The 15,738-nt window shown below is 45.1% G+C and overlaps 1 protein-coding gene across 1 annotated transcript in view; it reads right to left on the bottom strand.

The window, feature by feature from the left end:
• The window catches only part of LOC134534399 (uncharacterized), a 90,282-nt gene that overhangs the window by 22,369 nt on the left and 52,175 nt on the right, over positions 1-15,738 (bottom strand). Inside the window, exons 20-21 of the mRNA XM_063372864.1 lie at positions 12,291-12,529; positions 6,985-7,405 (exon numbers count right to left, since the gene is read on the bottom strand). Coding sequence (XP_063228934.1) covers positions 6,985-7,405; positions 12,291-12,529 — 660 coding nt within the window. The remainder of the gene's footprint in view (positions 1-6,984; positions 7,406-12,290; positions 12,530-15,738) is intronic.

The following is a 15,738-nucleotide window of genomic DNA, read 5'->3' as shown; positions in this document are numbered from 1 at the left end:
ACTTGGTCCTAAAAAAATTCATAAATAGAATGTGTATCAGAATATTTAAAATTGAATCGTGATTAAATTAATATGTAATTGTTAGGGATGGGCCGGTCGAATCCTCGAATCCTCGAATCCCACCGAATCTCTAGTATTCGAAAGATTCGAAATTCGAGGGAAAAGATTCGGGATTCGAGGAAAAATATTGATGTAAATGTAGTATTTTAAAAACTTAAATGCTTACAATTTACTTGGCCTGTTTACGTTTTCCTTGGAACACATCCTATTGAGGTACAGTAGAACCTCGTTAATACGTGGTCAGGACCGAGATAATCACGGATTACCGAATTTCACGGACTAGCGATTAAAAGGCCGGAAGGTCTTGTCAAGCTTCTCAGACACCGGCGTGCATCTGGGTTAAGGCTGTTCACGGTAAGGTCCGGCCGTCTTCGAATTAGTGTCTCGGCTTAAAAATGTCTAGCCATTAGTTCACGGTCATTTACAACAGCCGAAGAGAGAAAGATAAGATCGTGCTGACCTTGCAACTTCCCCCCCTCCCTCTCGTACAGCCGAATGCCAGCCAGACACGTCACTCGCCAGGCGCCTGCCGTGCGTTGGCGGGTGGAAACAAACAAAGGGAGACGGGAAGCAGACGTCAGGACATCCCCCTCAAGTTTAAAGAGTGACAAATGTGACAGCTGAAAGGGGGGCGACACAAAGGGTCGGTACAAACAGCGTTGCAGAGTTTGGCGGCCCACGCGATGGCTTGTAGTGTTTGCCGGCCGCCGGCCCACATGACGTTAATTTTAAGCGCTGACACTTTTTACTTCTCTTTTTTTTCTTCTCTTTTAAATCGTCCCGGATTATCCGATTCCCGAATTAGCGCATCACGGATTAACGAGGTTCTACTGTATTGTACTTTTAATTCGTTATTATATAAAAAAAAATTATGAAGCATGTACTGATTTGGGAAACTTACTTTATATTCATGAACATGAATGCATTGTCGCTACATTGGCATTAAATAAGGCATAAATCACATATGTATTCTCAGAATATGCTAAAAAATAAAATAAAGCACATTTAGGATCTAGACTAAATATGATTCTTGTTTTTTTTTTTTTTAAATAACTTTACCGAGAAATCTGTTACTTAGTAATACAACAATAATGCCGACTTTCATCACAAGTTACGGTCGCACATGTAGTAATAACAATGAAATAATGAATGACAAAAATTAATACATTATACAATTATTATTTTAATCGCAATTCAATTTTAAATATTCTGATACGTTCTATTTATGAATTTTTTTAGGACCAAGTTTGGTTTGTGTAGACTACCAACGTTAAAATATGTATTATCTGAGAATTCCATGATGGCCAACCAATGAATTTGTTAGCCATTATTTTAAGCAACATAAAAATAACTAATATTAATATAAAAAATTTTAATGGGTAAACTAGAGAAAACACCCCGTCACTTTTAACTTCGGGCATATTAATCATTATGCTTTAGTGAGGCTTAATTTTAAAAGACGCACAACAATATTTCTTATGGCCTAAAACCATTGAAGCCAAGATGGCGCCTTTTAGTTTCCATTAAATATTTCAGGAATGTGTTTACCTTTATTTGGGACTTTAAACAAATGTCAAGTTGGTAACTACAAAATATTGTTCCGTCAGATGTTGAATTTTGTTTTCCAATTCCCATGGATACATGAATCACTGTACTCACAGATAATGCCTGAATGCCTTAAATCCACCAAATCGGATTCTACAGCAATTGATGAAGTGACCAGATTCTTACGTGATCCTACAGTTAACCCAGAAATAAACATTCTCGAATACTGGAAAACTCAGTCTGCGTGTTCACCCAGGCTACATTAACTGTCCAAAAAATATTTGTGTTCACCACCTGCGACAGTGTTCTCTGAACGTTTGTTCAGCACTGCAGGAAACATATGTGACCAAAAACGGAATCGTCTTGATCCAGACCATGTCAAATCCTTGTTTTTTTAAATAAAAATTTAAAGGGTTAAATAATTCGGCATAATGTTTAATTTTCTCTTAACTTATAAATTATTTTATAATTAACCCTTGAGAACTGGATTCGGATTCGAGGGGTGGATTCGAGGTACTGTTTGGGATTCGGATTCGAGATTCGGATTCGAACCATCACTAGTAATTGTATAATGTATTAATTTTTGTCATTCATTATTTCATTGTTATTACTACATGTGCGACCGTAACTTGCGATGAAAGTCGGCATTATTGTTGTATTACTAAGTAACAGATTTCTCGGTAAAGTTATTAAAAAAAAAACACGATTCATATTACTAGTCTAGATCCTAAATGTGCTTTATTTTATTTTTTAGCATATTCTGAGAATACATCTGAGATTTATGCCTTATTTAATGCCAATGTACCAGCAATGCATCCATGTTCATTAATATAAAGTATGTTTCCCAAATCAGTACATGCTTCATAATTTTTTTATATAATATCAAATTAAAAGTACAATAGAGTAGAACCTCGTTAATCCGTGATGAGCTAATTCGGGAATCGGATAATCTGGGACGATTTAAAAGAGAAGAAAAAAAAAAAAAAAGATGTAAAAATTGTCAGCGCTTAAAATTAACGTCACGCCAAGCGGGCTGGCGGCCGGCAAACACTACAAGCCATCGCGTGGGCGCCAAACTCTGCAACACTGTTTGTACCGACCCTTTGTGTCACCCCCCTTTCAGCTGTCACATTTGTCACTCTTTAAACTTGAGGGGGATGTCCTGACTTCTGCTTCCCATCACCCTTTGTTTGTTTCCACCCGCCAACGCACGGCAGGCGCCTGGCGAGTGACGTGTATGGCTGGCATTCGGCTGTACGAAGGAGGGGGGGGGGGGGGGTACCCAAAATTTATGTGTGCAAGGTCAGCACGATCTTATCTTTCTCTCTTCGTCTGTTGTAAATGACCGTAAACTAATGGCTAGGCAGTGCTGTATTTTTTTAAGCCGAGATACTAATTCGAAGATGGCCGGCCCTTACCCTGAACGGATTATCCGGGTTTAATTTTTTTTTTTACAGGATTTCAATTATCCGGGCATCGGCGGGTTTCAATTAACACGAATAATGGGGAATTTACTATTTCTTATCCATGTGCTGCCAAGGCGCAGTAAGCCTCGGGAGATGTTACGTCACATGACCTTGGCCTTAACCTAGCTGCACACCGGTGTCTGAGAAGCTTGACAAGATCTTCCGGGATTTTAATCGCTAGTCCGTGAAATTCGGTAATCCGTGATTATCTCTGTCCCGACCATTAACGAGGTTCTACAGTACGTCAATAGGATGTGTTCCAAGGAAAACGTAAACAGTCCAAGTAAACTGTAAGCATTTAAGTTTTTAAAGTACTACATTTACATCAATATTTTTCCTCGAATCCCGAATCTCTTCCCTCGAATCTCGAATCTTTCGAATACTAGAGATTCGGTGGGATTCGAGGATTCGACCGGCCCATCCCTAGTTATAATACTATTCTTACTTCTGTAAAATATACTACTTATATATATAAAAAACTAGATAATGCCCGGCATGCGTTGCAATGCCTCAATTTTTTTTTTGTAATTTTTTAAACGTATACTAAGCATCTCTCTTTATCTCTCTAATTCTCTATCTCTCTATGTATATCTCTATAACTCTCTCTATCTTTCTATTTATATCTCTATCTCTCTATATATCTTTCTACATATATATCTCTATATATCTTTCTAGCGGACCCGACAGACATTGTCCTGCCCAAATGTCCTTTTTGTGAGATATGGATATGGCGGTAAGTATTTCTACGCTGGACATTTTGTATCTTCTCATTATACATACCCCTCCTCTTGGGCACGCCACTGCCGTTACCAAAAACCTTTCCCATGGTTACGCAGAAGGCAACAACAATGCAAAAGCCTGTTGCCAAGGAGGCTAATTATCAACAATGCTTAGTTTTTTTTGCTTTTAAAGCGTGTTTTTTTTATTTTTTCTTAACTCAGAATCGAGATAAAATATCCAATTGTGAATCTAAACCATCCTCGAATCCCCGTGAACTCACACACAAAATTTCATCAAAATCGCGTACAAACATACAGACAGAAAAAGTACTGTTATATTATAGTAAGATAGATAGATTATTCTTACATGTTCGCATCCATGCAGTATATGAAAAATCAGCATGCATAGCCCCACACCTATAACTATACGTATCTGCTGCCCACGACTTTTTCCGCATGGAATTTTGTATTATCTTGCACCATTTAGAAATTTAAACATTATAACATGTCGCGGTTGACACTCCCGGTGTCACACCACCACAAGTTAGACACCCGTCTGGGAACAGCCTTTAACACTCCAATCTTGTTTATCTTTTTTAAGTTATTATTTTGCACGCTGCTCCAAAAAACGAGTGCCCCAAAATTCATAAATAAATTATTCAAAAGGTTTTTAGAAAAGGAAGAGATCAGATTAATAGCATTTAAAATGAAAAGAACGTAATTACTCGAAATGTGAAAAACTTTAATGAGACCATTTGCGCATGAGCATGGTAAGGAATTTAAGTTACGACCAAATATCAAAAAAATTACAATTATATCTAAAACCATTTGCCCTATAAAGTTATAGAGGCTTTTAATATAGCCATGTTTTAATATATACCAATAAATAATAAATACTGCAATAAACGCATAAATAAATTCAGACATTGATACAAAAACCGTTCTAAAAATATATATATATGTATAAATAATAAATTACAATACTATTCAAGTAAAAGTAAAAATTAATGTCTCTCTAAAACATCTTGATTACACCCGGGTGAATTTATTTTACGGCGCTTCATGGCATGCTTGATTGAAGGTTCGGTAAAAATGAGTACGAGGATGCAACATACACTCGACGTGGGAATTAGGGTCTTTTGGCAAAAATCATTTTTAAATTGTTCGCTGTTATGGTGGGCAAAGTTTATATCAACGCCCCGGGGTACCAGGGGCAAAAGTTCGGAGCCGGAATCACTTACTTGGATTAAACGTTGTACGTCGCATCCCACCCCGGACCTCCTGGCCCGGAGTTTAGCCGGCTGTACTTTAGCACACATGCTAAATGCTTCATTAACGAAAAAAAGTAGCGTAGACTCTTCATCCTCTTGGCAGCACCCGCCACAATCTAAGTATTTGCCGAAGTTCAATATACGCCAGCTGATTTATGTTAAAAAATATTCACGAGTCCCCGCCGGCCCAATACCACGAGCCATCACCCGCGCTCGTCACGCCCGAAGCGCATACACGTCCACCACGGCGATCAGCTGACGACTCTCTCATACAGCTCATTCCGTCCCTCTTGACGTATTTCCCCCACCACCTTATTGCCTTGGAACAGTCCATTTCAATCTTCACCGGGGGGGGGGGGGGGGGGGGGGGGGGGGGGAGTGTCGTACACCGTATTATGATTCAAAGTCCAAAACGATATAATTAAATATCAAAAAACTAAACCATTTAAAAAAACATATTATAAAAACATATTTAAAAATAAGATTAACAAAACTTATAAAAGACCAATACTTATAAAAAAAGAAAAAGGGCAAATACTAAAACTAAAATTACGTCACAGCCATAATTCAACATTAATTAAAATAAATATAAAATCAAGTGGCCATGCCACTTATGGCCACAAACATAACAGTTGATACAGTTGTAGTAGTTTTCTTATGTTCACAAATGATAATTTTTCTCACCTCTATTTCAGTCTTTGCAATAAAAATATGTTACTACCTAAATTTTGAGTAAATATGTTTCTACTTTCAAATGTAATGACGGGAAGACACCTCATAAAATGTCTTTGTAAACCACATTTACTGTTTTTTCCATCTTGAGCTAGAATGTAAAGATTATCTGTATTACTGACCCGCGAGCAAGCTACATACATTTCAGAGAGAGAGAGTGAGAGAAAGACACCTATTGAATGTCTATCTAACTAATTTTTTTATGAGAGCATATTTTCATTAAATAAATCATGAAATCATTCAACGATAAAAGCTGTTTATTTAATTAAGCGGACGGGTTCGCTCCAAGGAGAAAATTGACGCAGCGAGACCTCGTGGACATAGAGAAATGACACACACTCACTATTTGTGTGGCTATGAAACATGATTTTTTTCTGCAATTTAAATTGTAATATAAAAAAACTGTATTGAAAATTGAAACAAATATGGTGACACTACAAACTGTCAAGATCTTTATTTTTTTCTTACTCTCTACTTAGTTCCTTACAATAGCAAAACTTAATGGCTTCTAATAATACGTTGCAATTTTTGCTTTTAAAGCGTGTTTTTTTAGTTTTTATTAACTCAGAATCGAGATAAAATATCCAATTGTGAATCTAAACCATCCTCACTATTTGTGTGGCTATGAAACATGATTTTTTTTCTGCAATTTAAATTGTAATATACAAAAAGGGTATTGAAAATTGAAACAAATATGGCGACGCTATAAACTGTCAGGATCTTTATTTTTTTCTTACTCTCTACTTAGTTCCTTACAATAGCAAAACTTAATGGCTTCTAATAATGCGTTGCAATTTTTGCTTTTAAAGCGTGTTTTTTTTTAGTTTTTCTTAACTCAGAATCGAGATAAAATATCCAATTGTGAATCTAAACCATCCTCGAATCCCCGTGAACTCACACACAAAATTTCATCAAAATCGGTCCAGCCGTCTAGGAGGAGTTCAGTGACATACACACGCACACAAGAAATATATATATAAAGATATGAAATGGACGAGTGAATCGCACCAGTGTACGTGGCACTGTCGACACGTACATGCCCTGGGGGATATAGCCTCACAAAAGCCCAGGACAGCACATCTCACGCAGTGACAAGAAGAATGGATGAACGCGATAGTCAAATACTCTTGTCCTGTCCTTCACGGGCTGTCTGCGGAGATGCACACTCCGGGGTCAGCGAGGAGCACTGACCTGTAGGTACTTCTTGCCGCGCACAGAGCTGAGCCTCTTGTCTTGTATTATGAGGATGTTGTCGGCCTCCTGAGCCGCCTTGGCGCTGCCGAAGATGGAGCTGACGGAGAGGTCGTCGGAGTCGCGCTCCTTGCGTGGGTGCATCACCAGCGTGACGTGGCAGTTGCGGTGCGTGGCGAAGTGACGGAAGCTGGCCACCAGCGCGTCCTGCCTCCAGAAGCGGTCGCCGTGCTGGCCCTCCGACTCCACGCCCAGCAGGAACTGCACGTTGTCGATGACGACGTGAGCGATGTCGTGCACGTAGGCGGCGTGCTCCAGGGCCTCCATGACGGCGCGCGGCGCCTGCTGTCCGTGCCAGGTGGTGAAGTACAGCGGCAGGCGCTCCAGCCGGTCCGCCCATACCTCCAGCTGCTCCAGGTCCCTGCGAGAGCACAGCGCATGCTCCGTACCACACAGGGAGCTCTTCCCCCCGCCCACACCTCCAGCTACTCCAAGTCCCTGCGAGAGCACAAGGCACACTCCGTACCACACAGGGAGCTCTTCCCCCCGCCCACACCTCCAGCTACTCCAAGTCCCTGCAAGAGCACAGCGCACGCTCCGTACCACACAGGGAGCTCTTCCCCCGCCCACACCTCAGCTACTCCAAGTCCCTGCGAGAGCACAGCGCACGTTCCGTACCACACAGGGAGCTCTTCCCCCCGCCCACACCTCCAGCTACTCCAAGTACCTGCGAGAGCACAGCGCACGTTCCGTACCACACAGGGAGCTCTTCCCCCCGCCCACACCTCCAGCTACTCCAAGTCCCTGCGAGAGCACAGCGCACGTTCCGTACCACACAGGGAGCTCTTCCCCCCGCCCACACCTCAGCTACTCCAAGTCCCTGCGAGAGCACAGCGCACGCTCCGTACCACACAGGGAGCTCTTCCCCTGCCCACACCTCCAGCTACTCCAGGTCCCTGCGAGAGCACAAGGCACGCTCCGTACCACACAGGGAGCTCTTCCCCCGCCCACACCTCCAGCTACTCTAAGTCCCTGCGAGAGCACAGCGCACGCTCCGTACCACACAGGGAGCTCTTCCCCCGCCCACACCTCCAGCTACTCCAAGTCCCTGCGAGAGCACAGCGCACGCTCCGTACCACACAGGGAGCTCTTCCCCCCGCCCACACCTCAGCTACTCCAAGTCCCTGCGAGAGCACAGCGCACGCTCCGTACCACACAGGGAGCTCTTCCCCCCGCCCACACCTCAGCTACTCCAAGTCCCTGCGAGAGCACAGCGCACGCTCCGTACCACACAGGGAGCTCTTCCCCCGCCCACACCTCCAGCTACTCCAAGTCCCTGCGAGAGCACAGCGCACGCTCTGTACCACACAGGGAGCTCTTCCCCCGCCCACACCTCCAGCTACTCCAAGTACCTGCGAGAGCACAGCGCACGCTCCGTACCACACAGGGAGCTCTTCCCCCGCCCACACCTCCAGCTACTCCAGGTCCCTGCGAGAGCACAGCGCACGCTCCGTACCACACAGGGAGCTCTTCCCCCGCCCACACCTCCAGCTACTCCAGGTCCCTGCGAGAGCACAAGGCACGCTCCGTACCACACAGGGAGCTCTTCCCCCCGCCCACACCTCCAGCTACTCCAAGTCCCTGCGAGAGCACAGCGCACGCTCCGTACCACACAGGGAGCTCTTCCCCCGCCCACACCTCCAGCTACTCCAGGTCCCTGCGAGAGCACAAGGCACGTTCCGTACCACACAGGGAGCTCTTCCCCCGCCCACACCTCCAGCTACTCCAAGTACCTGCGAGAGCACAAGGCACGCTCCGTACCACACAGGGAGCTCTTCCCCCCGCCCACACCTCCAGCTACTCCAGGTCCCTGCGAGAGCACAAGGCACGCTCCGTACCACACAGGGAGCTCTTCCCCCCGCCCACACCTCCAGCTACTCCAAGTCCCTGCGAGAGCACAGCGCACGCTCCGTACCATACAGGGAGCTCTTCCCCCCGCCCACACCTCCAGCTACTCCAGGTCCCTGCGAGAGCACAGCGCACGCTCCGTACCACACAGGGAGCTCTTCCCCCGCCCACACCTCCAGCTACTCCAGGTCCCTGCGAGAGCACAGCGCACGCTCCGTACCACACAGGGAGCTCTTCCCCCGCCCACACCTCCAGCTACTCCAGGTCCCTGCGAGAGCACAAGGCACACTCCGTACCACACAGGGAGCTCTTCCCCCCGCCCACACCTCCAGCTACTCCAAGTCCCTGCGAGAGCACAGCGCACGCTCCGTACCACACAGGGAGCTCTTCCCCCGCCCACACCTCCAACTACTCCAAGTCCCTGCGAGAGCACAGCGCACGCTCCGTACCACACAGGGAGCTCTTCCCCCGCCCACACCTCCAGCTACTCCAAGTACCTGCGAGAGCACAGCGCACGCTCCGTACCACACAGGGAGCTCTTCCCCCGCCCACACCTCCAGCTACTCCAGGTCCCTGCGAGAGCACAGCGCACGCTCCGTACCACACAGGGAGCTCTTCCCCCGCCCACACCTCCAGCTACTCCAGGTCCCTGCGAGAGCACAAGGCACGCTCCGTACCACACAGGGAGCTCTTCCCCCCGCCCACACCTCCAGCTACTCCAAGTCCCTGCGAGAGCACAGCGCACGCTCCGTACCACACAGGGAGCTCTTCCCCCGCCCACACCTCCAGCTACTCCAGGTCCCTGCGAGAGCACAAGGCACGTTCCGTACCACACAGGGAGCTCTTCCCCCGCCCACACCTCCAGCTACTCCAAGTACCTGCGAGAGCACAAGGCACGCTCCGTACCACACAGGAAGCTCTTCCCCCCGCCCACACCTCCAGCTACTCCAGGTCCCTGCGAGAGCACAAGGCACGCTCCGTACCACACAGGGAGCTCTTCCCCCCGCCCACACCTCCAGCTACTCCAAGTCCCTGCGAGAGCACAGCGCACGCTCCGTACCATACAGGGAGCTCTTCCCCCCGCCCACACCTCCAGCTACTCCAGGTCCCTGCGAGAGCACAGCGCACGCTCCGTACCACACAGGGAGCTCTTCCCCCGCCCACACCTCCAGCTACTCCAGGTCCCTGCGAGAGCACAAGGCACACTCCGTACCACACAGGGAGCTCTTCCCCCCGCCCACACCTCCAGCTACTCCAAGTCCCTGCGAGAGCACAGCGCACGCTCCGTACCACACAGGGAGCTCTTCCCCCCGCCCACACCTCCAGCTACTCCAAGTCACTGCGAGAGCACAGCGCACGCTCCGTACCACACAGGGAGCTCTTCCCCCCGCCCACACCTCCAGCTACTCCAAGTCCCTGCGAGAGCACAGCGCACGCTCCGTACCACACAGGGAGCTCTTCCCCCCGCCCACACCTCCAGCTACTCCAAGTCCCTGCGAGAGCACAAGGCACGCTCCGTACCACACAGGGAGCTCTTCCCCCGCCCACACCTCCAGCTACTCCAGGTCCCTGCGAGAGCACAAGGCACACTCCGTACCACACAGGGAGCTCTTCCCCCCGCCCACACCTCCAGCTACTCCAAGTCCCTGCGAGAGCACAGCGCACGCTCCGTACCACACAGGGAGCTCTTCCCCCCGCCCACACCTCCAGCTACTCCAAGTCACTGCGAGAGCACAGCGCACGCTCCGTACCACACAGGGAGCTCTTCCCCCCGCCCACACCTCCAGCTACTCCAAGTCCCTGCGAGAGCACAGCGCACGCTCCGTACCACACAGGGAGCTCTTCCCCCCGCCCACACCTCCAGCTACTCCAAGTCCCTGCGAGAGCACAAGGCACGCTCCGTACCACACAGGGAGCTCTTCCCCCGCCCACACCTCCAGCTACTCCAAGTCCCTGCGAGAGCACAAGGCACGCTCCGTACCACACAGGGAGCTCTTCCCCCCGCCCACACCTCCAGCTACTCCAAGTCCCTGCGAGAGCACAAGGCACGTTCCGTACCACACAGGGAGCTCTTCCCCCCGCCCACACCTCCAGCTACTCCAAGTCCCTGCGAGAGCACAAGGCACGCTCCGTACCACACAGGGAGCTCTTCCCCCGCCCACACCTCCAGCTACTCCAAGTCTCTGCGAGAGCACAGCGCACGCTCCGTACCACACAGGGAGCTCTTCCCCCCGCCCACACCTCCAGTTAGTCCAAGTCCCTGCGAGAGCACAGCGCACGCTCCGTACCCCCCCGCCCACACCTCATCTATACACCTTGCATCTCAAACTGCGGTGATATATATTAAACATTTTCTGATGGTATTGTACTGATTTAGTAATAAAGTGTTTTTCATGATATTGTCGCGTTCTAGAATTTTTCGGCATGGCCGTCTTTAAATTTCTGTGTTTCTTGGTGCAGGCCGCGTGTGGGTTGCCACCGTCGCACTGTGGTGCAACTCGGTGACGGGTGTATGTGTTGACCGGGCGGTGGTTGTGCTGGCGTCGCACGTACCAGTGTGTGGCGTGAGCCCGGTCGTCTCTGGGTCGCTCTGTGGCGAAGTGTGGGGCACTGTCCCTCGGGGCGCAAGCTACGTGGGGTCCACTCAGCTTGTTTGTACCCTGATTGAGAAATCTCGGGCCGGCTGCACCAAAACCTCCTGGAAAGTAGGAGGGAGGCCGAAGTTTGTTTGAGTGAGCTCGGGGCTCACTGGGCCGGCTCCTGCCGTCCTGGTGCAGAGTCGATAGTGTGTTTCAGATGTCAGTTCGCATTCCATGATGTAACCTTGTGACCAGCCTTTCCTTTCTAACATTGTAAAAGCTGAATCTTTACATCTATTCAGAATAAAATTAATATAAATACTCAATTGGTACAAATTTAGAGGCAAGGTAAATTAAAAATAATAACTTTCTCATTTGGTTACCTAGCCTAAGTAATATTGTTCCACTAGATACAGACAACCAATATAGCAACCTATATAGCAAACCAACATAATTTAATTTATCACTGTGGCTATACCGCTAATGTTTGTTAAAAAAATTGATACTGCCTTTACTTTTTCTGTTTTCCTATAACTATTAACTAGGTAATCTTATGAACTCTATATTCCACTGATGGATACAATGAGATAGTGCCATACATGAGTTGCTTGTCTTGGCTCATACATCAACAACTGTATAATCCAGTCGTGTGAAAGCAAGAAAAGACACATGTTGTACCTGTAAACAACCAAGCCAACAGCTGCTGCAGCATGGTGTATTATCCCGGAGGTGTGGAAACCAGAAAGCAAACATGCTGCAAGGAGAACAGCTGCTGCTAGGTTGTGTACGTAGCGTGTCTAGGCTGCAAGGAGCACGTACTTGTCGAGCGGCTTGCCGGCCAGCTGCTGCAGCATGGTGCGTGCCAGCCGCGTGTTGCGGATCTCGAAGCTCGCCCACAGCGTGTTGACGCCCTGGCACGCCAGGTCCAGAGACAATTCGCTTACGAGCGTCGTCTTGCCACTTCCGGTGGGTCCTGTCAACACGGTCAGTTCCCCTCGTCGGTGTCCTTTCAGGATGCGGTTCAGTGCTTGGAACCGCTTCCACTTTACACCTGCCACCTACAAAATATTTCTACTTAGCTACAAAATTCACATCACTCAACTACATTTGAAATGTGGAACACAAAAATCACAGAATTGTTTCCTGACTCCACTGTCATGAAACTAAACAAAACCAATAAAAAAATTGGTTAATTTCTGTTTTTACTAACTATAATGTTAAAATATAAATTGCCAACTTCTAAACATTTTTTAACCTCTTAAATGTAATAAAAAAACAGCAGTCAAGCACGACATTCATACAAGGTATACATTATTAATCTAAGGATAGTAAAGTTGCATGAATTTCAGACGAGTCTAATGGAGAGATTTTGCAGCAGTAAAACTATGCAAGTAAATATGTTAACAGTAGTGCAGGTTTGGAGTCTGGCACGGGCTCCAGGCTGGAGAACAGTTCCAGGGCCAGAGCAAGGGACCTGCCATTTTGGATTCCAGAGACCGTAACCTCAACCCCGGATAAAATTTGACATCCTTATTACCGTATTTACTCGTGTATAGCGCGCCCTCGTGTATAGCGCGCACCACGATTTTTGCAACAAATTCCAAAGAAAAAAAAATTGAAATTTTTTTTCCCCATAAATAAATTTTACTAACATTTTGTGGTACCTGATTATTTAAATTGATGTGTGGTGATGCGTCAGGAAAATATTTAAACTCTACTGTGTAGACGGAAGATAATGAAGCGCTCTATCGTCACAACTGGTACGTTGGAGGGAGGGAGGGAGGCGTGCCGCGCTACGTTGCTAAGCTGGCGCGGAGGACTAGATGACTCACCTGTCGCTGCTGGGACGAGGAATGGAGGAAGCGAAGAAATTGGGCAAAGGGGGGGGGGGGGGGGGAACTGGTGACAACAATCTCTCTCTCTCTTTTTTTACTAGCTTCTGAGCTGGCTTTCTGTAAAGGGGGGTCTAAAAATAAACAAGAGTGTGTGTGTGCGCGCGTGTGTGTGCGTGCGTGTGTGTGTGTGTGTGTGAGTGTGAGAAACAGAGGCCTTGTTGCTTGTGCTGTGCGTATGTGTGGGGGCTGGCCAGAAACGTCACCCGTCACCCGGCAGTTAATGACTTCCACTCCTCCCCGCCTTCCCACCAAACTTTTTTTTTCCGTGTATAGAGCGCATCCTTATTTTTTTCCTTTACTTGAGGGGAAAAAAGGGCGCGCTATACACGAGTATATACGGTACTTTTTTCACTTATAAACTAAAAAAGAGAGAATTAAAAAAATATAAATAAATTCAATTTGAAATAAAAATATTTCTTATGTCCTAGACTTAAGAGTCCTTGTTTCGAAACCATAATTATATTGAAAAAACTTTATATTTAACCAAAATTTAAGAAATATTAAGTGAAAAATTACAAAAATTAAAAAAATGTATAAACAAAAAGTATTCCTACGAAATTAAGTTTGTAGTTCTCAGTTACAGCCCAACTAGAAAAATTTAGAAAATTTCCAAAACATTTCCCCTGCAGACTACAACAAGGCACAAATAATTTCTGCCAATGTGACATTGCAGCAGCCATACTGGATGGTGCTATATTGTCTTCTTTTTTCTTCATTAGAGTAAGGTAGTATTCTTGCTTCATTTCTGCTTTTCAGCAAGACTGGCATCTTTTAGTCATCATGGTGAGATTACATGCCAAATCACAGTATTGGAAAGTGAAAGTTATTCTTCATAAACTGACGCCTAGAAATTTTTCTTCCGTGCTATGAGTTGCCTGCCTTTATACTTGTTATGGTTAACTCTACTTGGTTCGTTGAGGAGTGGGTCCCACCGTCCCCACTGGCTCTTGGGTCCACCTGTGCCACTACAATCTGGATAACTGCTTGTACCCACCCAGCATTACTTCCAACCAAACATATGATAACCTTTCTAAATCTCCTTGAGTACATTACAAGAAAGATTAACAAATGTTTAACTTTATTTGTTTTGTTTTGCCCCTCTTTTAGAATAATTCAAAATTTTGTAAATAATCTACAGTAAACAAGTGCACAAAAGTTTGAAAAGAATATTTTTTTTTATATATAAAAAATCCTAGAAACAAAGAAATAATTATTAGTATAACTTTTTCTGAACTGTTTAAATTATTGTAATGCAGTTTAAAAAAGATAAGTAAAGAAAACCATTTTCCAGGGTATACAGTGAAACCTCGTTTATCCGGCCATCGATCTGGTTCTCCCGATAATCCGAATCAGATTTGTTGACATTTTATTTAATGCTTACATAAATTTTATTTTTAACTACATTAGAAAGATCATAACTGTAGGTACACCAAATACTCACGTTTTAGTTAGATTCAATGTACAGTTCCTTCATAGATGGTAGAATTGTGGTAATAAAATGCTTTTTGATGAGTTTAAGAAAGCGCACTAGCGTCAGTCCAACACCACTCCAGGATGATAAAGCATTCCCATCACTCTGCTTCATTCAAATGCCACACATGTTTGAAAAAGAAGTGGATGAATTATCTGTTTAGAAATGATGCAAAAAGTTACTTTTATATTTTTTTTAAGTCCTGTAAAGAATACAGGGCCTGTATACTAGGTATTATATTTACAAAACTTAGTTTTTATTGTAATGAACAGTAAGTGTGCTTATTTAAGGATTTTGTTTTGCTTATCACCAACATAATACGGATTATCGGGATTTTCGATTGTATGGATTGTCTTTGGTTACAGTAATTCTGGATAGACGAGGTTTAAATGTAGCTCTTAATTCAAGTTCCCTGTACATTGAGCATCTCCCTAATAAGAGTAAGATGGTCCTCTAAAGATGGTGAAATCTTTATAAAAGGTGATGATTAAACAAATAGACAGTAAAATCTTATATAATAAATTATACACGCCTCCAGCCTCTGTATATTTGCATAATAGAAAATATATAAAATAATTAATTCAGCATTTACTTTTCTTTAGCTGACAAGTAAAATTATAATAAAAAGTATTATCCACTGTATTAGAATAAATTAAAGGAGGTATGGAAATTTTAAAAGCCAATTTAATTATAACTAAGAATAGATTTTCACAGTAAACCAAACTAATACATCCAAAAAAAAAAAAAAAAAAATTATAGTATTATAACTTTTGCAAAGTACTGAAATAAAGTGTGTCCATAAAATAATGTCCCAGTTATAAAATTTAACAGTATCAACTGTAAGCATTGCAGTGTGTTGGTTCAAGGTCACAATTAAAGAGTAACTCAAACATTTTTAGAT

This window comes from Bacillus rossius, chromosome 7 (genome assembly GCF_032445375.1).
Source record: "Bacillus rossius redtenbacheri isolate Brsri chromosome 7, Brsri_v3, whole genome shotgun sequence".
In the NCBI taxonomy this organism is placed as follows: Eukaryota; Metazoa; Arthropoda; class Insecta; order Phasmatodea; family Bacillidae; genus Bacillus; species Bacillus rossius.
This window is presented reverse-complemented; position numbering and strand designations above follow the sequence as displayed.